This window comes from Otolemur garnettii, unplaced genomic scaffold (assembly GCF_000181295.1).
Source record: "Otolemur garnettii isolate 467f Iridium unplaced genomic scaffold, OtoGar3 scaffold00134, whole genome shotgun sequence".
NCBI classification, from domain to species: Eukaryota; Metazoa; Chordata; class Mammalia; order Primates; family Galagidae; genus Otolemur; species Otolemur garnettii.
Genome location: NW_003852529.1, coordinates 2,605,218 through 2,620,949, shown reverse-complemented (window position 1 = coordinate 2,620,949; position 15,732 = coordinate 2,605,218). Strand labels below are relative to the sequence as shown.

General features: G+C 52.9%; 2 protein-coding genes and 1 long non-coding RNA gene across 4 annotated transcripts in view; 1 reads left to right on the top strand and 2 right to left on the bottom strand.

The window, feature by feature from the left end:
* The window catches only part of LOC111727961, a 17,220-nt gene extending 12,470 nt beyond the window's left edge, over positions 1–4,750 (bottom strand). Inside the window, exon 1 of the long non-coding RNA XR_002775382.1 lies at positions 4,461–4,750. This is a non-coding gene — a long non-coding RNA (uncharacterized LOC111727961). The remainder of the gene's footprint in view (positions 1–4,460) is intronic.
* A 213-nt stretch (positions 4,751–4,963) lies between these two features.
* NDUFV1 (NADH:ubiquinone oxidoreductase core subunit V1) lies at positions 4,964–10,700 on the top strand. The gene is made up of 10 exons (XM_003798309.2): positions 4,964–5,174; positions 7,076–7,158; positions 7,232–7,402; positions 8,131–8,314; positions 8,584–8,773; positions 9,189–9,401; positions 9,584–9,750; positions 10,085–10,166; positions 10,284–10,429; positions 10,537–10,700. Exons 1-10 carry the CDS (start codon positions 5,103–5,105, stop codon positions 10,621–10,623), a joined length of 1,395 nt encoding a protein of 464 aa, XP_003798357.1. The 5' UTR covers positions 4,964–5,102; the 3' UTR covers positions 10,624–10,700.
* Positions 10,701–10,776: 76 nt separating this feature from the next.
* LOC100965659 (double C2-like domain-containing protein gamma) lies at positions 10,777–15,371 on the bottom strand. 2 transcript variants are annotated; one of them, XM_003798391.3, is made up of 10 exons: positions 14,227–15,371; positions 13,997–14,076; positions 13,847–13,918; positions 13,529–13,638; positions 13,317–13,449; positions 13,139–13,192; positions 11,801–11,955; positions 11,624–11,705; positions 11,399–11,495; positions 10,777–11,325 (listed from the first exon to the last, which is right to left on the bottom strand). In XM_003798391.3, exons 1-10 carry the CDS (start codon positions 14,537–14,539, stop codon positions 11,195–11,197), a joined length of 1,227 nt encoding a protein of 408 aa, XP_003798439.2. In that variant the 5' UTR covers positions 14,540–15,371; the 3' UTR covers positions 10,777–11,194. The 2 variants fall into 2 exon arrangements, with proteins under 2 accessions (XP_003798439.2, XP_023374101.1); XM_023518333.1 differs by having other exon boundaries at positions 13,847–14,076.
* Positions 15,372–15,732: the final 361 nt, after the last annotated feature.

Sequence of the window (15,732 nt, the reverse complement as noted above, 5' to 3'; positions counted from 1 at the left end):
AGGAGACTTGCTTGAGCCCAGGAGTTGGAGGTTGCTGTGAGCTGTGATGCCACGGCACTCTACCCAGGGGAGCAGCTTGAGGCTCTGTCTCAAAAAAAAATAATAATAAAATAAAATAAATCCAGGAGTACAATGAAAGAATATTACATCATGACCAATAGATGTTTACAACCAAAATAATAAAAACTAAGAACAGCAAACACTTACAGAGTATTCGTTAGGCCCTGTTCTAAGGGCTTTACAGAGATTAACATATTTAACCATGGCATCTTGATGCACAGAGAAGGCAAGGAACTAGCTGAATGACACACAGCCTAGAATTTAGTCTGGACAGGCTTCCAACTGTGCTCTCAGCTACCTCACTCTGCTGCCACTTTACGTTAACAGATTAGAAAAATAAATGATGTAATCAACCATATATTAAAGCTGAAAAACAATATGATTATCTCAGATGCAGAAAAAGCATTCAGTAAAACTGAGCACCCCTTCAAAGATAAAATTGCACTCTCAGAAGGGAGTTTCCCTAACAGGTTGAGGTCTCTATCAAAAGCCTTAGGGAACTCCACTCTTACTGGTTGTCATGACAACTGTCACACATAGTAATTGTTTAAGATAAAAAGGCCCAAGAGTTTGCTATGAGCTATGATGCCAGGGCACTCTATCCAGGGTGACAAAATGAGACTCTGTCTCAAAAAAAGAAAAGGCCAGAGTTCTTCAGGTGTTTAACCTTCCTGTCTAATGGGGGGGGAGCCCTACTTCCAAGGTGTCTCTGGGCACTTGGAGCAAGCCAAGCCCAGATCAGAGATCAGACTGGGAACTGGAATTTTATATCCTCCAACGACAACTACCTATACACCCAGTTTGCAAATAGGCCCTTTGGAAACTAACGATACATTCCTATTCTGCTCGTTCCTGTAATCCTAGCACTCTGGGAGGCCTAGACAGGGGAATCCTCGAGTCCAGGAGACTGAGGAGCACTCTACCCAGGGTGACAGAGTGAGACTTGATCTCAAAAAAGAAAAGAAAATGTAATCAGAAAAGGTGATAAAAACACAAATATACCATGTAAAATTCCTGCATTAAAGATGTGCAGGCTCGGCGCCTATAGCTCAACCGGCTAGGGCGCCAGCCACGTACACCTAAGGTGGCGGGTTCGAATCCCCAGCCCGGACCCGCCAAACAACAATGATGGCTGCAACCAAAAAATAGCCGGGTGTTGTGGCGGGCGCCTGTGGTCCTAGCTACTTGGGAGGCGGAGGCAGGAGACTCGCTTGAGCCCAGGAGTTGGAGGTTGCTGTGAGCTGTAATGCCATGGCACTCTACCCAGGGGGACAGCTTGAGGCTCTGTCTCAAAAAAAAAAAAAAAGATGTGCAGAATTTTTTAAATAAAAAATTCTAGGCTCAGTGCCCGTAGAACAGGGGTTACAGCGCCAGCCACGGACACCGATGATGGTGGGTTTGAACCCGGCCCAGGCCAGCTAACAACAATGACAATTGCAACAAAAGCCGGCATTGTGGCAGGCACCTGTAGTCCCAGCTACTTGGGAGGCTGAGGCAAGAGAATTGCCTAAGCCCAAGAGTTTGAGGATGCTGTGAGCTGTGATGCCATGGCACTCTACCAAGGATGACATGGAGAGACTCTGTCTCAAAATTTAAAAAAAAAAATTCTAAATGTTAATGAATGACCTAAAAGGTCTGAAAAAATGAAAGTGACTTATTTTCTGAGAGTGGCTGTAGCCCTGGATGGGGACAGTCAGTCGTGTAAGGATGTGGGTCTTCTCCGAGTTAGTCTGCAGTCTTGTGCTCTTAGTTAAACACTCTCAGGGCATTTGCTATGTCGGGCACTTCCCTGAGCACTGTACAAGTTCCTCATTTATTTTCCTTGATAACCCTGACCAGACTCCTTCAGGGTATATGCTATCCTCATCGTCTTCTTGAGGAGACTGAGGCCCGGGTCATAAAAACTCACAGCTAATAAGTAGTGAAAACAGGATTTTGAATCCAGGCTCTTAAGCTTGAAGCACTGGTATCACTGGCAGGTAATCATGCTTCTAAATCTACTCGTATCAACATAGACTAATCTCAAAAACATAGTGTTCAATGAAAAAGAGCAAAGTAAAGATTCATGTCACCAAAATACCATTACTGCAAATAGGCACCAACCAGTCACATTTTTCTGTGGCTAAGTATATGCACAAGTAACAGTATTTAAAAAAAAAAAAGATTGGGAGATAATATCAGATTCTAGGGCAGTGGGGAAGGAGTTTGTAGTTTTTCCTGTAAATGTCTAAATTAATTTGGATCAGCATATTCATACTCTAAGTTTGCACCTAGAAAACAGTGCAAACAAGCAAAATGTAATGGGATTGTCAGGATGCTAAAAATATGTTACTACTTTCCTCTTGCTTTTTCATATTTTTTCAATTTCCAACAAAGAAAAAAATTGATTAATTTTCATTTTCCAAATAAAAAATTCCATTACAATATTGCATAAGCCACAATCTTGAGAAGCCCTGTGCTGGGGGTTGAAAAAGAGAGATCTGATCATGCCTTACTCACACTGGGCCTGTGATAACAGATGCTCAAGATAGTTGCCCAGAATCATCAAAGAAAGCTTGCGGGAGGGGTGTGTGTGTGTGTGACATCCAAAGGGTTCCTCAGGAAGAGTAGGAGGAAGGGGAGGAAGACAGATCCTCTGGTGCAAACCTAAGTGTAAACAACGAGGAACCTTTGATGCCACCCAGTCTGGCCTGGATGCTGGTAGGGGAGGCAGATACATGGATGGTGACAGAGGATGGGACAGGTGCTGAGACGAAGTGAAAGCCAGGACCTGTGATGCCACCAAGGAGACGTCCTTGGAGGTGACACTGAAGTGGACCTTCTTCTTTGCTTGGGGAGCCCGGCAAACAGGTGCTCTAGTGGGTAGAGAACAAGTGGGGGATTTGTCACTGGGCCTCTGGGTGGCCTGCCAGAGTTCTGGCAGCTGGGCCATCCTGGGCAGGCCCATCAGCACTGCTGATACACTGTCTGCTTCTGAAAATAGGGGTGGCTCGTTCTCATTCCCTGAGTTATCAGAAGATTAGAGAGATAACACATGGCAAGTGCTTGGCACAGAGCCTGGCACTGGATCAATGGGAGAACGTGCCCTCGTTCTCGTTTCCTGTCACCCTATGCTCAGCCACCTCGTGTCCCTAACATCTCTCAGCCTGTGTTCCCTTGACCCAGTTAAAGAGAGATGGGGGGGGGCACCTGTGGCTCAGTGAGTAGGGCGCCAGCGCCATATACTGAGGGTGGCAGGTTTGAACCCGGCCTCAGCCAAACTGTAACAAAAAAATAGCCAGGTGTTGTGGCGGGTGCCTATAGTCCCAGCTACTAAGGAGGCTGAGGCAAGAGAATTGCCTAAGCCCAAGAGCTGGAGGTTGCTGTGAGCTGTGATGCCATGGCACTCTACTGAGGGCAACAAAGTGAGACTCTGTCTTCAAAAATAATAATAAAATAAAATAAAGAGCGATGAGGAAGAAATCCCCCACCCCCGCTCCATCCCTCCCCCTTCTCCTACCCCAAAGGGAGGGATCCACGGACTCAGGTCTGAGCCCTGGATTAGCTGTGTAATCCCCAGCTCTGCCTGGCAATCTCTTTCCCTGCCCAGGAGAGGAGGCCTGGGGCTGGGAGCCAGGACTCCTGAGCTCTGGGCCTGGTACTGCCCTACACTTCTGGGAAACCTCAGGGTGGAGAGGCTCTTGGTGCCTCTCTTGGGAATGCCACTGACATCTTCAGTACTGTCACAGGCATGTCTGTTGTTCTGCGGGTTTACCATGTGTGGGTATGGTGAGAAGGAAGAAATCACTGGAATTTGAGTCCACCACTCAGCAGGTTCATGCCCTTCAACAAGAGACAAAATTCCCCTGAGCGTTAATTTTTTTCAGGTATAAAACAGAGTGAACACCATCTGGGGCTGCTGTGGGAGTATATGAGAAAATCGGTGCAAATGAGTTTTGTAAATAGCACATCTTAGATTAGAAAGTGTGATTGCAGCATGAGAGAATAGAGATGGCTGGAAGATTGAGCTGGAGAGAGAAGGCCAAAAAGGTCACTCATCACTGGCACCAGAACCAGGGAGTTCTAGGGAACTGAAAAAGGCCAGAGGTCATCAGGCTTCCAAGACCTGAGAGGCAAAGAACAGAGGACCTCCTCAGGTCAGGGGAAAAGCAAATGAGGGGGACAGCCACACAAACACCCTAAAGCCTACTGAGGCCAGAAAAGGGGAGTGGGTCACGGCAGTCAGTGGCCTGGGAGCGATGATCTTGATGGAGGAGAAGATCGTGGAGCTCTGAATTGGCGGACAAGTGCCTGATTACGAAGGCAGTAGAGGCCATTCCAGGATTTTGGGCAGAAGAGCAAAGTGCTAGATTCTCCTGATAAGGGTTGGGAGGGCTCAGAAGCTCCCAGCAAGAGAATACCTGTCCGCTGACGCTCTCCTAGCTCTCTGCTTCATCCGAGCCTAAGACGCACCTCCTCCAAATAGACCTCCAGGAACAATCCCCGCCTGCCCTGGAGTCGCCCCGCTCTCTGTGGCTAATTAGCACACAGATGCCCAGGGGACGCTCACAGTTTGGCCAGGTTCCATGTGGGACGGAATAATCACAACGTAGTTGAGGATCGGGCTGTAACCTGACTGATTGTACAGGTGCACACCGAACGCAGAACCTATAGAAAACAGAACACACTAGGACGCAGCAGAAGGCGACAAGAGAAGTTTGCTTACTCTGGACTTGGGAGCCAGTGGGCAAAGGTCAAGAAGCCGAGCGGGCGAACAAGGGAGCCAATGAGCAGAGGGACCAACCAGTTAGTAAACGCCAGCCCCACTGAGGGAGAAAGAGGCCCGCAGGACTACATCTCCCAGAAGTCCCGGCGCCAGGAAGGCCGAATTCTGCCTCCGCTCCCTCCCCCGAGGGGGCGGGGCAGGGGCGGAGCGAGAGACCTAGGCTCTCTCCCGGTGCGTGACGTGCTTCCTGTGCGCCGCCTAGCGTCTCTGTCGCGCCGGTTTCTCAGCCTTAGACTTGTGAAGGTGACAGCGTGAGGTTACCCAGCTGGTCCCTGCGATGCTGGCGGCACGGCGGATGCTCTGCGGGTCGTTTCCCGCGCGGGTATCTGTGCGTTTCAGCGGCGACACGGTGAGGCCCGGCCTGGCTCGGGCCAAGGGTATTTGCGGACCGGGTCTCGCCTGCCGCGCCTTTGCGCTTGCGATCTCTTGGGGCTGTAGTGCCTTTTGGAAAAGCCTCCTCTTCTCCCCAGGGCCCAGCAGGAAGGTTGCTGCTCCAGCGTGATTGTAGGAGGGGAACAGGTTCCAACGAGAGGCTGGATCCTTCCGGCATTCTGGCTCTCTGGCTTCCCTAATTTAATAGTTCTCCAACCTAGCGAGAAGTTTTGCAGGTTATAAAGCTTCCTAGTCTTTTATTCCTTCTTTGCCATAGCCTTGCAGGGCGTAAATTCATAGCCTCATTTTGCACGAGCAGAAAATAGCCTTGGAAAGGGATGCGCATCTCCTGATTCCCCATCCAGTGCTCTACTCCCTGTAGTGGAAGAAAAGTGTTTTTAAAGTGGGAATCTGGAAGTCAGGGCCCCTTTATCCTTTATCTGGGTTGCTCTCCACTGGGTACTGTGGAATTACAGTCCCCACTTCTGCTCAGTTTTATCCCAGGTGGACCCCCTCTATCAGCTTTGTGTCTTAGCCTCGGAGAGCCATTTCTTTTCCATCAGTAAATTCATGTTGTCTCCTCAACAGAGTTAGTAAGATAAAGCACTTGGCCTAATCAAGCTTTGGTTCAGCAGGAGAGCCACACAAGTAAATAGACATGCCATCACACTGGGAGTGGGACGGCAGTATGGTGCTGTGATTCAAGTGTGGACTTTGGGCATGGACAGACCTGAGCTCGAATTCTATCTGCTGCTTCTGACTGTGTGGCTTTCCATGAGTTCCTTTTGCTCTGAGCTTTAGTGTCATCTTCTATAAAATGGAGGAAATCATTCCTATCTTATAGTTGTTGGGATGAAATGGAATTTTAGGTATAAAATGCTTAATCTAGTACCTGCCAACCCAAAAGTGCTAGCTAAATGATGGTGGTAGTTATGATGCTACAAAGAGTTTCGAAGCTCTTTGGAGTGGGGAAGGCAGTGCCTTCCTAAGGATAGGCATTTCCCCTATCCTTACCCCAGCCACTCCTAATAGGGGAACCCAAGAGTCTGTAGCAGTGATTTTCAGCCGGTGTGCTGTGGAAATTTTTTTTTCTTTCTTTTTTTTTTTTAGAGACAGAGTCTCACTTTATCGTCCTCAGTAGAGTGCTGTGGTCTCACAGCTCAGAGCAACCTCCAACTCCTGGGCTTAGGCCATTCTCTTGCCTCAGCCTCCCAAGTAGCTGGGACTGCAGGCACCCATCACAACGCCCAGCTACTTTTTGTTGCAGTTTGGCTAGGGCCAGGTTTGAACCTGCCACCCTCGGTATATGGGGCTGGTGCCAGACTCACTGAGCCACAGGTGCCTGCTCTGGAAATTTTTAATGATCATTAATTTAATTACCTTTGGAAGTTCAAAGCACAGTAAGTATATTCTTATTTTACTCTTTTTTTTTTTCTTGAGACAGTCTCATTCTGTCACTCTGGGTAGAGTGCTATGGCATCATAGCTCACAGCAACTCAAACTCTTGGGCTCAAGAGATCCTCTTGCCTCAGCCTTCTGAGTAGCTGGGACTACAGATGCCCACCACTATGCCTAGCTAGTTTTTCTATTTTTAGTAGAGACAGGGTCTTACTCTTGTGCAGGCTGGTTTGAGACTCCTAAGCTCAAGCAATCCACCTGCCTCAACTTCCCAAAGGGTTAGGATTACAGGCATGAGCCACCACACCTTACTCTTTTTTTTCTGATAAACATAATTTAAGTGTGTCATGGAAGTTTAACTATAGATTCAAGGGTGCTGTGAGATAAAAAAAGGTTGAAAAACACTGGTCTATACCATCTGACCCAATCCCTCATGACTTCAGAACATTGCTGGGCCTCCTGACTCTCTGCTCTCCCCAGACAGCACCCAAGAAAACTTCATTTGGCTCACTGAAAGATGAAGACCGGATCTTTACCAACCTATATGGCCGCCATGATTGGAGGTGAGATAGTGTTCTTAGTCTGATGGGTTCTAGAGTAATGCCCTCCCTTCACTGCCTTCCCCACTCTATCCAGACTGAAAGGGGCCCTGAGTCGAGGTGACTGGTATAAGACAAAAGAGATCCTACTGAAGGGGCCCGACTGGATCTTGGGTGAGATCAAGACATCAGGCTTGCGGGGCCGTGGAGGTGCTGGCTTCCCTACTGGCCTCAAGTGGAGCTTCATGAATAAGCCCTCAGATGGCAGGTATGTGTATGGAGATAGAGAAGTGGTTGCAGGAGAGACTGTGAGGTAGCTGGGGCTTGCCTGGACTTTTGGTCTCTTTCCTTAGAAACATGGATAAGGTAGGAGAATATTCCCAGGCTTCAACGGATGAGGTTTGTATTTTTCTCTAGAATTCCTCAGGGGAGACTTGTGAGGCAGAATCAACACAAGACTGAGTCAGGCAGACTTAGTTAAAAAACTAGCTCTGCCTTGTAATCAGTGCTTTGGGTAATCTCCTGGCCTTTTTGAAGCTTAGGTTTCTCTTTTGTAAATGGATATAGTGATACTCAGGGATTAAAGAGATAATGTTTGTACAGCTTTGGGCTGTTATTTTGGTTGGCATACAGGAAGCAAATAATAAGTGTCAGGACTTTACCTCCTTTTGGCCCCAGAGATGTGGTGGTTGAGAAAGGTTCTTTGTGACCAAGAGCAGAATCTGGTTCTCAGGGGAAAGCACAGGGAGAGATGTTTGGACTGAGCAGAACAAAGACCGTCTTGTGGTTGTAGCCACCCAAAGATGGAATAGGCAGTGAGCACCCTGTCATTGGTGGTGAGCAAGCAGAGCCCCTAGGAACATGTTGGGAGGCCAAGGAGGGATCTACTGTTGGAGGAGATATCCTTGAGACCTCCCTGGGTGGAGTGGGGTGGCATGTAGTTGAGGTCCCAGTTCTGATGGCCCACTAGCCTGTCTGAACTGTGGATCCTCACAGGCCTAAGTACCTGGTGGTGAATGCAGATGAGGGGGAGCCTGGCACCTGCAAAGACCGGGAGATCATGCGTCACGACCCTCACAAGCTGGTGGAAGGCTGCCTGGTGGGGGGCCGGGCCATGGGTGCCCGAGCCGCCTACATTTATATCCGAGGAGAATTCTACAATGAGGCTTCCAATCTGCAGGTGGGCAGGGAGGAGCATCAGGAGGTAGAGGGTACTTGTGTGCACTCATGCAGACCCTTACCCAGCACAGTTGTTAGATGTTGGCACCTGCTCTGTTGGGTTGAACTGGGAGGGCGGTCACTATGCTGTGTGCATGTGTCCTGGATGGGACTTGGCACACAAAGCCTCCTCTCTCTGCTCTTTGTGTCTCAGAGCCTCATCCTGGGAGACCATCAAGGCTTCATGACTCCTGAAGTTACAGGCAGGGAACTCACATCTTTGTTCTGCAGGTGGCCATCCGAGAGGCCTATGAGGCAGGTCTGATTGGCAAGAATGCATGTGGCTCTGACTATGATTTTGATGTGTTTGTGGTGCGCGGGGCTGGGGCCTACATCTGTGGAGAGGAGACGGCGCTCATCGAGTCCATTGAGGGCAAGCAGGGCAAGCCCCGCCTAAAGCCTCCCTTCCCTGCGGATGTAGGTAAGATTTGGTCTGCCCCTGGGCCTCATCTTGGGTCCTGCCCACATCCTATGTAATCTGGGATCTGGCTAAGTCCTCCCTGGATTGTCCCTGGGCATTTCTGAGTGCCTTCTGGGCTAGGACTAGATACAGAGAGGAGGGTGGTAGCAGCACACAGGCTGCAGTGGTGCTTCCTGTAGTCCCTTGTCCTGCTTTAGCCCCCATCACACACCAAGGCCCCCTCCAGGCTAGTCTGTGGCTTCACCTACACAGTACCTGTCCTGAGATCTAGGGGCTTGGTGGTGAACAAGGCACTTGTTCCAGCAGGGGACAAAAATGATAATGGGATAGAAGAGCAGGTGCTCTCTGCCATGGGAGCAGGAAACCTGCCCCTGACCCCTGGCAGCCACCAATTTCTCTTCCCATTTCCCTAAAGGAGTGTTTGGCTGCCCTACAACTGTGGCCAACGTAGAGACAGTAGCCGTGTCCCCCACTATTTGCCGCCGTGGGGGTGCGTGGTTTGCTGGTTTCGGCCGGGAGCGCAACTCAGGCACCAAACTATTCAATATCTCTGGCCATGTCAACCACCCTTGCACTGTGGAGGAGGAGATGTCTGTGCCATTGAAGGAACTGATTGAGAAGCATGCTGGTGAGGCTGGGCCAGCTGGACGGGAGCAGGGCAGGGTGTTAGTGGAGACAGATGGGGTGGGAGAGCCTCAGGAGCTGGGGCCAGACCCAGGGACTGACACAGTCCTGGGCTTAGGAGTAGGCAGGTGTGCTGGCCCCAGCCCTGACCATCTATCCTTTTGGGGACTGACTTGGGGGCCCCAGGGGGTGTCACAGGTGGCTGGGACAACCTCCTTGCTGTGATCCCTGGTGGCTCATCTACCCCACTGATTCCCAAGTCCGTGTGTGAGACAGTACTGATGGACTTTGATGCACTGGTGCAGGCACAGACGGGCCTGGGCACAGCCGCAGTGATCGTCATGGATCGTTCAGTAAGGACTGGCCCACATGCCCCACCTGGTCTCTGCCTTCTTCCAGCTTGGGTACTGAGGCTCCCAGGGCCCTTCTCTAAACCCTCTTGCCAACTCTTTGGTCCCATTCCTGCAGCCTAAGATCCAAGTGAAGTGGGAAAGGAGGGAGCAAGGCTGCTGTGGGGGAGAAGGTGCCTGGAGCCTGGGCAGCGCAGGATACCCAGGGCTAAAGGAGGCCAGAATGCTGGATGGCCTGGGAGGATCCACTGGGACTGTGGGAGTGGGTGCTTCTGGGGGCTAAGGCCCAGGCTTTTGTCTGGCCTTGAGCACCCGTTCACTGCCTCTTATCACCCAGACAGACATTGTGAAAGCCATCGCCCGCCTCATTGAGTTCTACAAGCATGAGAGCTGTGGCCAGTGCACCCCATGCCGCGAGGGTGAGCATTTGCTATGGCTTCACTTAACCCCTACCCTTCCATGCAGCCGGCACCCAAGTGTTGTCCTACAGGCCCCTGGGGAAATGCTCAGGCCCTCTCTTGTGGCTGTGGCTGCAGGTGTGGATTGGATGAACAAGGTGATGGCCCGCTTCGTGAAGGGGGATGCCCGGCCAGCTGAGATTGACTCCCTGTGGGAGATCAGCAAGCAGATAGAGGGCCACACTATTTGTGCTCTGGGCGACGGGGCTGCCTGGCCCGTGCAGGTACTCACTGCCCAGCCATGTGGCACTAATGTAGAGGGTGCTGAGAGCCCTGAGGGTTGGGGGATTTTGGACTCTGCCTTACACAGTCTCTTGCTTCCCCCACTCAGGGTCTGATCCGCCACTTCCGGCCGGAGCTCGAGGAGCGGATGCAGCGGTTTGCCCAGCAGCACCAGGCCCGGCAAGCCGCCTCCTAAGCCCACCACTCTGGCCTGATGCCTTGTGTCCATCTGTCTAGAGTACTGGACAGTAAAGCAAGTGCTGCCCACACTCCCATTGCAGCTTCTCTGTGACTTTGCTCTTTACCCTGCTTCCTTTGGCCCACTACTTATGAAGCCTGTTCTCAGACGTGGCCATGCCTTTTGGAGGTCTCCACCTTGACCTTTTGGGAGTCAGTGAATCAGTCCTAGACTGTCCTGAGCAGTAGTCCTTGAGTGCAGGAGACAGAGTGGGGTGGGGGACTGGGAGGGCTGAGCCTGGTCACCACTAAGGCCTGAGGCCTAGTACAGCACAGGCCCCACAGTGGGTGGGAGATGGAGAATGGGGCCCAAAGCCAAAGAAGAGATACGCTATTGCGTGGCTTCAAGGACTTGTTTATTTAAGCTTTGTGATTTGGGGTGGGGTGAACGTGAAAGAGGAGAGACTGGAAACACCCATTTGACCGGGGGGCTGGGCACAGTGGGTGGTGAGGAAGCCCCTGGGCTCTACCAGTTCCATGGGAACATTGTGGGCAGCTGTGGGGAGGAGTTGCAAGCGGGGCCCAGTGGGCTAGTCACTGAGCTGGAGGGGTGTGCTGTCCAGCTGGTGCCACATCTCCAGCCGGCAGTTGCTGTGCCCCAGGCACTCACGCCAGTGCCGCAGGCGCTCCCCACTAGCACAGCTGCTCAGCTGCACCCCGCCTGCCATGGGAGATGGGTCAGGAGCCACTGGGAGTCCTTGGGCTCCCACCCTAGCTCCCTGTGTTCTACTCACCGATGAAGTCATTGGCCGTGCCCAGGTCATAGTCCCACACAGATACCAGAAGTGTCTTCTGGGCCAGCTCCTCCCGAGGGCCAGCATAGAAGAATTCCTGCAGGGAGAGGAGCAGAGAGGCAGAAAGAAGGAGGCCTGGGGTCCCCCACAGCTCAGGAAACAGGCTCAGGCAGGGGGAGGCTTGTCAAGCCCAGAGTTGGCTGGGACTTACCCCACCTGGCTCACCTCATTGAACTCGGGGTTCAGGGTCTTCTTCCGAACACTGGTCTTATATTTAGATTTCTTTCCCTCATTTGGATGCAGGAAACTGGGAAGGATGGGCACATTAGATGTGGCCCTGGAGAGGTAAGGGACTGCCTCCCTGGCCTTACTGTCCACCTGCCCACCCCTGTTCACACTCACAGGCGGACAAAGGGGTCAGAGTAGCCATTGGCATCCATGGGGGCCAGGTGAGCACAGCGCAGTACACCCACCAGCAGGCCACCCTGCCGTGAGCTGTAGCACAGCGACAGCAGGATGCGCCCGCGCTCCTCCCCAGCCACCTCTGTCTCCACCTCCTGCAAGTATATGCTGCAGTCAGCCCCCACCCAGTCCAAAGCCACCTGCACCAGTGTCTGGGCAACAAATGGCAAAGCCCAAGTTGGCTGCAAAGAAACTAGTGGCCAATAATTTAATTTCCCAATAAAGCCCTTGCCTGGCACCCTGGAAGGACCTTCCCTTAAGAGCCAGCTATACCTTCTGGGACCTGAAAAGGGGAGGGGCTTGCTCAGGCCACGAGATTGGTCAGTTCAGCATGTCTTTGCACAATGGGGAAGGGAGCTGATGGTTCTGACCTACCAGGAGCTTCGTTGTGGCCTACCATCAAATGCCTATAACCACCCACCCACCCCCCCACCCCCGCAGAGCAAGCCTCACAGCACAGAAGCAGCTCTGAGAGGCTCATCTCCACCCAAAGATAATGGCTTTTGCCACACTCTGGGCCTGGGGTGTTCCTAAATGGACTCAGGGAGGGTGCTGCCTGGGAAGAACGTGCTTCTTCCTACCCTTGGAGTCTAATTCAGTTTGCAGAGCCTGTGCACCATACTCACAGCCAGTTGACAGAAGTGTGAGCACCTCCCACATGCTGTGGCACTGTTGTATGGGGGGCTGGAACAGGAGGTGGGTGTTGCAGGGTGCTCAGGGGTGTCCCCTGGGCAAAGTGGCCTGCCTGTGCCACCTCTGGGGACTCACCTGTCTGAGTTTAGCTGATGGGCAGCTGCAGCAACTTGTAGCTCCACTAGGGGACAGGGCACCTGGCCTTTTGTTCAGAGAGGAGGTTGGGGACAGCATTGCCCTTAGCCCCTTGGAGGGTTCCCCTTTCCCACTGGGCCACAGGAGTCTGGCGAGGTCTTTGGTCTCCAGTGGTGGCACCCACACTGACCCTGGGGCACATCTCAGCCACGGAGCCCAATCTGTTCTTGGACCTTGCCCAGACTTCCCACCGGGCACCCTGGACAAACACTATCATTTTCAGCCTCTGCCTCAAGGTTGCTCAGGTCTCAGCAAGGGAGTCACCTTCACTGTGCCCAGTCTCTGGGGCCCAGGCTGTTCCCTGAGCCTGTGAGGGAAATGGCCTCAGTTCTTCTAAGCCTGCCTGGGCCTAGACCCTGCTCAGACACCTATGGACCAGCCTGGTTCACTTCAGCCTGAGCTGTCGCAGAACTGCCCCCTGTCCCTACTCAGCCCAGCTGTCCTACCCACCTCTTCATACAGGGACATGCCACGGGCTGTGTCCAGGCTCTTGGGCCTCTTGGTCTGAAGGAGCAAAGGGCCCAGTCATCTTGGCTGGACACTGCCCAGCTCCCTCCCTGCCCCTCTGCTCTTCAGCCCCTCCCCCCCCCCCAATCTCAGTGTTCCTGGCCTCTGAACACCCACTTACCAGCCTCCTCTTCTCCAGACAGATGTCGAAGCTCCTCGCTCTGTTGGGCACCAGTTTCCTCAGGGGCACACGCAGCTCCCCTAGGGGAGGTGCCCGCCGTCGCCGAAGCCGTGGGTCCTCACACACACACAGCCTGGTGGCTGCCCAGGTCAGACCTGACCAAGTAAGCCCCATGCCCCTGCCCCACCCCGTTGGCCAGGCCCAAGCCTCACCGCAGGGTCTTGCGTACAGCATCCTGGAGGGTGAAGCCATGATAGGTGAGTGTCTCCTCCCAGACAGGTCCCCTCGTTCCCCGAATGGTACGGGTCCGAAGCTGGCTGGCCTGGGGGCCAGGCAGGTGTGTCAGAGGCTCTTAGGGCTCAGGTGCCCACCCTGCTCCCCCTGCCCTGCCTCCCTGATAGAGCCTCCATTTGCATATCCCAGCAACTGGGAACCAGGTCTTGGGGGAGGAGACAAGCAGGGCCAGGAGGGTGCGCCAGGCTGGGCGTGCAGCTAACGGGCAGCAACCGGGGCCTGGGGCTTGCCCTCACCTTGCTGGCTCCTGGCAGTAAGTTGGCTTTGACATAGGTGTCCACAGAGCCTGAGGCTGGTGCCTTGAGGCCCTGGAGACAGACAGTGGATGCAGGATGATGGCCTGTGGCCCAGCCCTTTGTCCCAGGGACCCCCAGCCCCATCCTCACCTTGGCACGATGAGCTGTACAGTGCAGGGCACTGTTGTCCGCATCAAAAAGAAGTGTGAACTCCAGGGTGCCCAGTGCAGCTAAGGGCAGGTGGCAGGCAGAGTTACCTCCTGCATCAGTTCAACCTGCCCCCTCCTGCCTTGCCCCTCCACAGTCGGATGTCAAGGATGCCCCCTGCCCAGTCCTGTCTTGGCTGAGCTTGGGTGACCCCTGTCCCTGCCTTCACTCACTGCTATCATCCGAGTCTCCCTCTGGCTCCGGGTCAGGCTTCCGCTGGGATGCAGAGTGGATGGCCATGGTGGTGGCTGTGATGCATGGGTTCCGGGTGCACAACGTGGTCTCAGCAAAGGGGTAGAAGTGGGGGAAGTAGTCGGAAATGAGGTGGATGGGCCGGATGGGGCCTGGGCTCACATCAATGGCCATATGCTCCTGCATGCTGACCCGCGCAGTCCTCCGGCCCGCAGCCACTGCACCCGCCATGGGGGCCTGAGCATGGGGTGGGGGCTCAGAGACACTTGCAAGGACTTGGGCTGGGGGCAGCATGCCGGGTCTCCCAGTCAGGGTCACGAAGCATTGCTGATGGTACCCAGGGGCCCTGAGGACAAAGCTGGGAGTCAAAAAGCAGGAGTTGGGGCTCCAGCCTGGAGTGCTGGGGCAGGGCTTGGGGGGGGATCAAGGCAGGTTTAGGAGGGGATCTGGTGTGTCACCAGTAGTCAGCCCAGCTGGGCTCCTTACCCTGTGGAGCTACTCTGCACACGGGTTGCTGTGGTGCTGGGAGTGCTGAGGTGACTCAGTGAGCAATAGTGACCCGAGGCAAGGTTCTGAGAGCCCAGCCTCTCTGCCCTCACCCTCTGGACCCTTGTCCAATGCTGGGCTTGGCCTCCCTCCCCCCTCTCTCCCTTCACACATAGTCACAGGGAGTTATTTTTACCACCCTCATGTGGCCCTGCTCCCAGGTGAGAAGGCTACACAGCCAGAGGTGACAAAAGGGTGGAGGTGGTGATGGGATGTGGAGGAGGAACAGGAGATAGCTGAACAGGGCTGTGCTGTGAGCAGGTGAGGGGAGAGGTCCTTGGGGGTAGAGGCCAGTTTAAGCTTTAAAACCATGCATCAGATCAATTTCATCCCTTCACCACCCCTATCATCCCACCTGGCTTGGAATAAAATCTTAACCCCTAATCCTTCACCTAAGGGTGAAGCATGTCCCCTTGACACCTCGGGGTGCCCTGTGTGGTGGGGTCTTCCCCAGCTCCTATGTTGCTCCTTTTGGCTTCCTTGACACCCAGCCCAGCTTGGCCACTCCTGCACACCTTTGGTTGCTAGGTCACCATGGGAAATTGGCTGGTTTCAACTGCTCAAAATTCTCTCTGCTTTCTCCTTCCCAGTTCCTTTCTTTTCTTTTAGTATTTTTAATTGAAAAATAATAACAACCCATATTTATGGATTACAATGTGATGTTTTGATATATGTATACATTGTAGAAAGATTAAATAAGCTAATTAACATCTATCACCTTACCCACTTATCACTTTTTGTGATAAGAATGTTTAAAATCTACTTTTTAAGGAACTTTGCAATATCCATTATTATTAGTATTATTAGCTAAGGTGGCCATGCTGTGCAGCAGGTCACTAGGGCTTCTTCCTCCTGTCTGACTGAAACTTTGTGCCCTGGGAGCCATACCTCCCCTCTCCCCATCCCCAACCCTGGCCCCAGCCTCTGGTAACCAACATTCT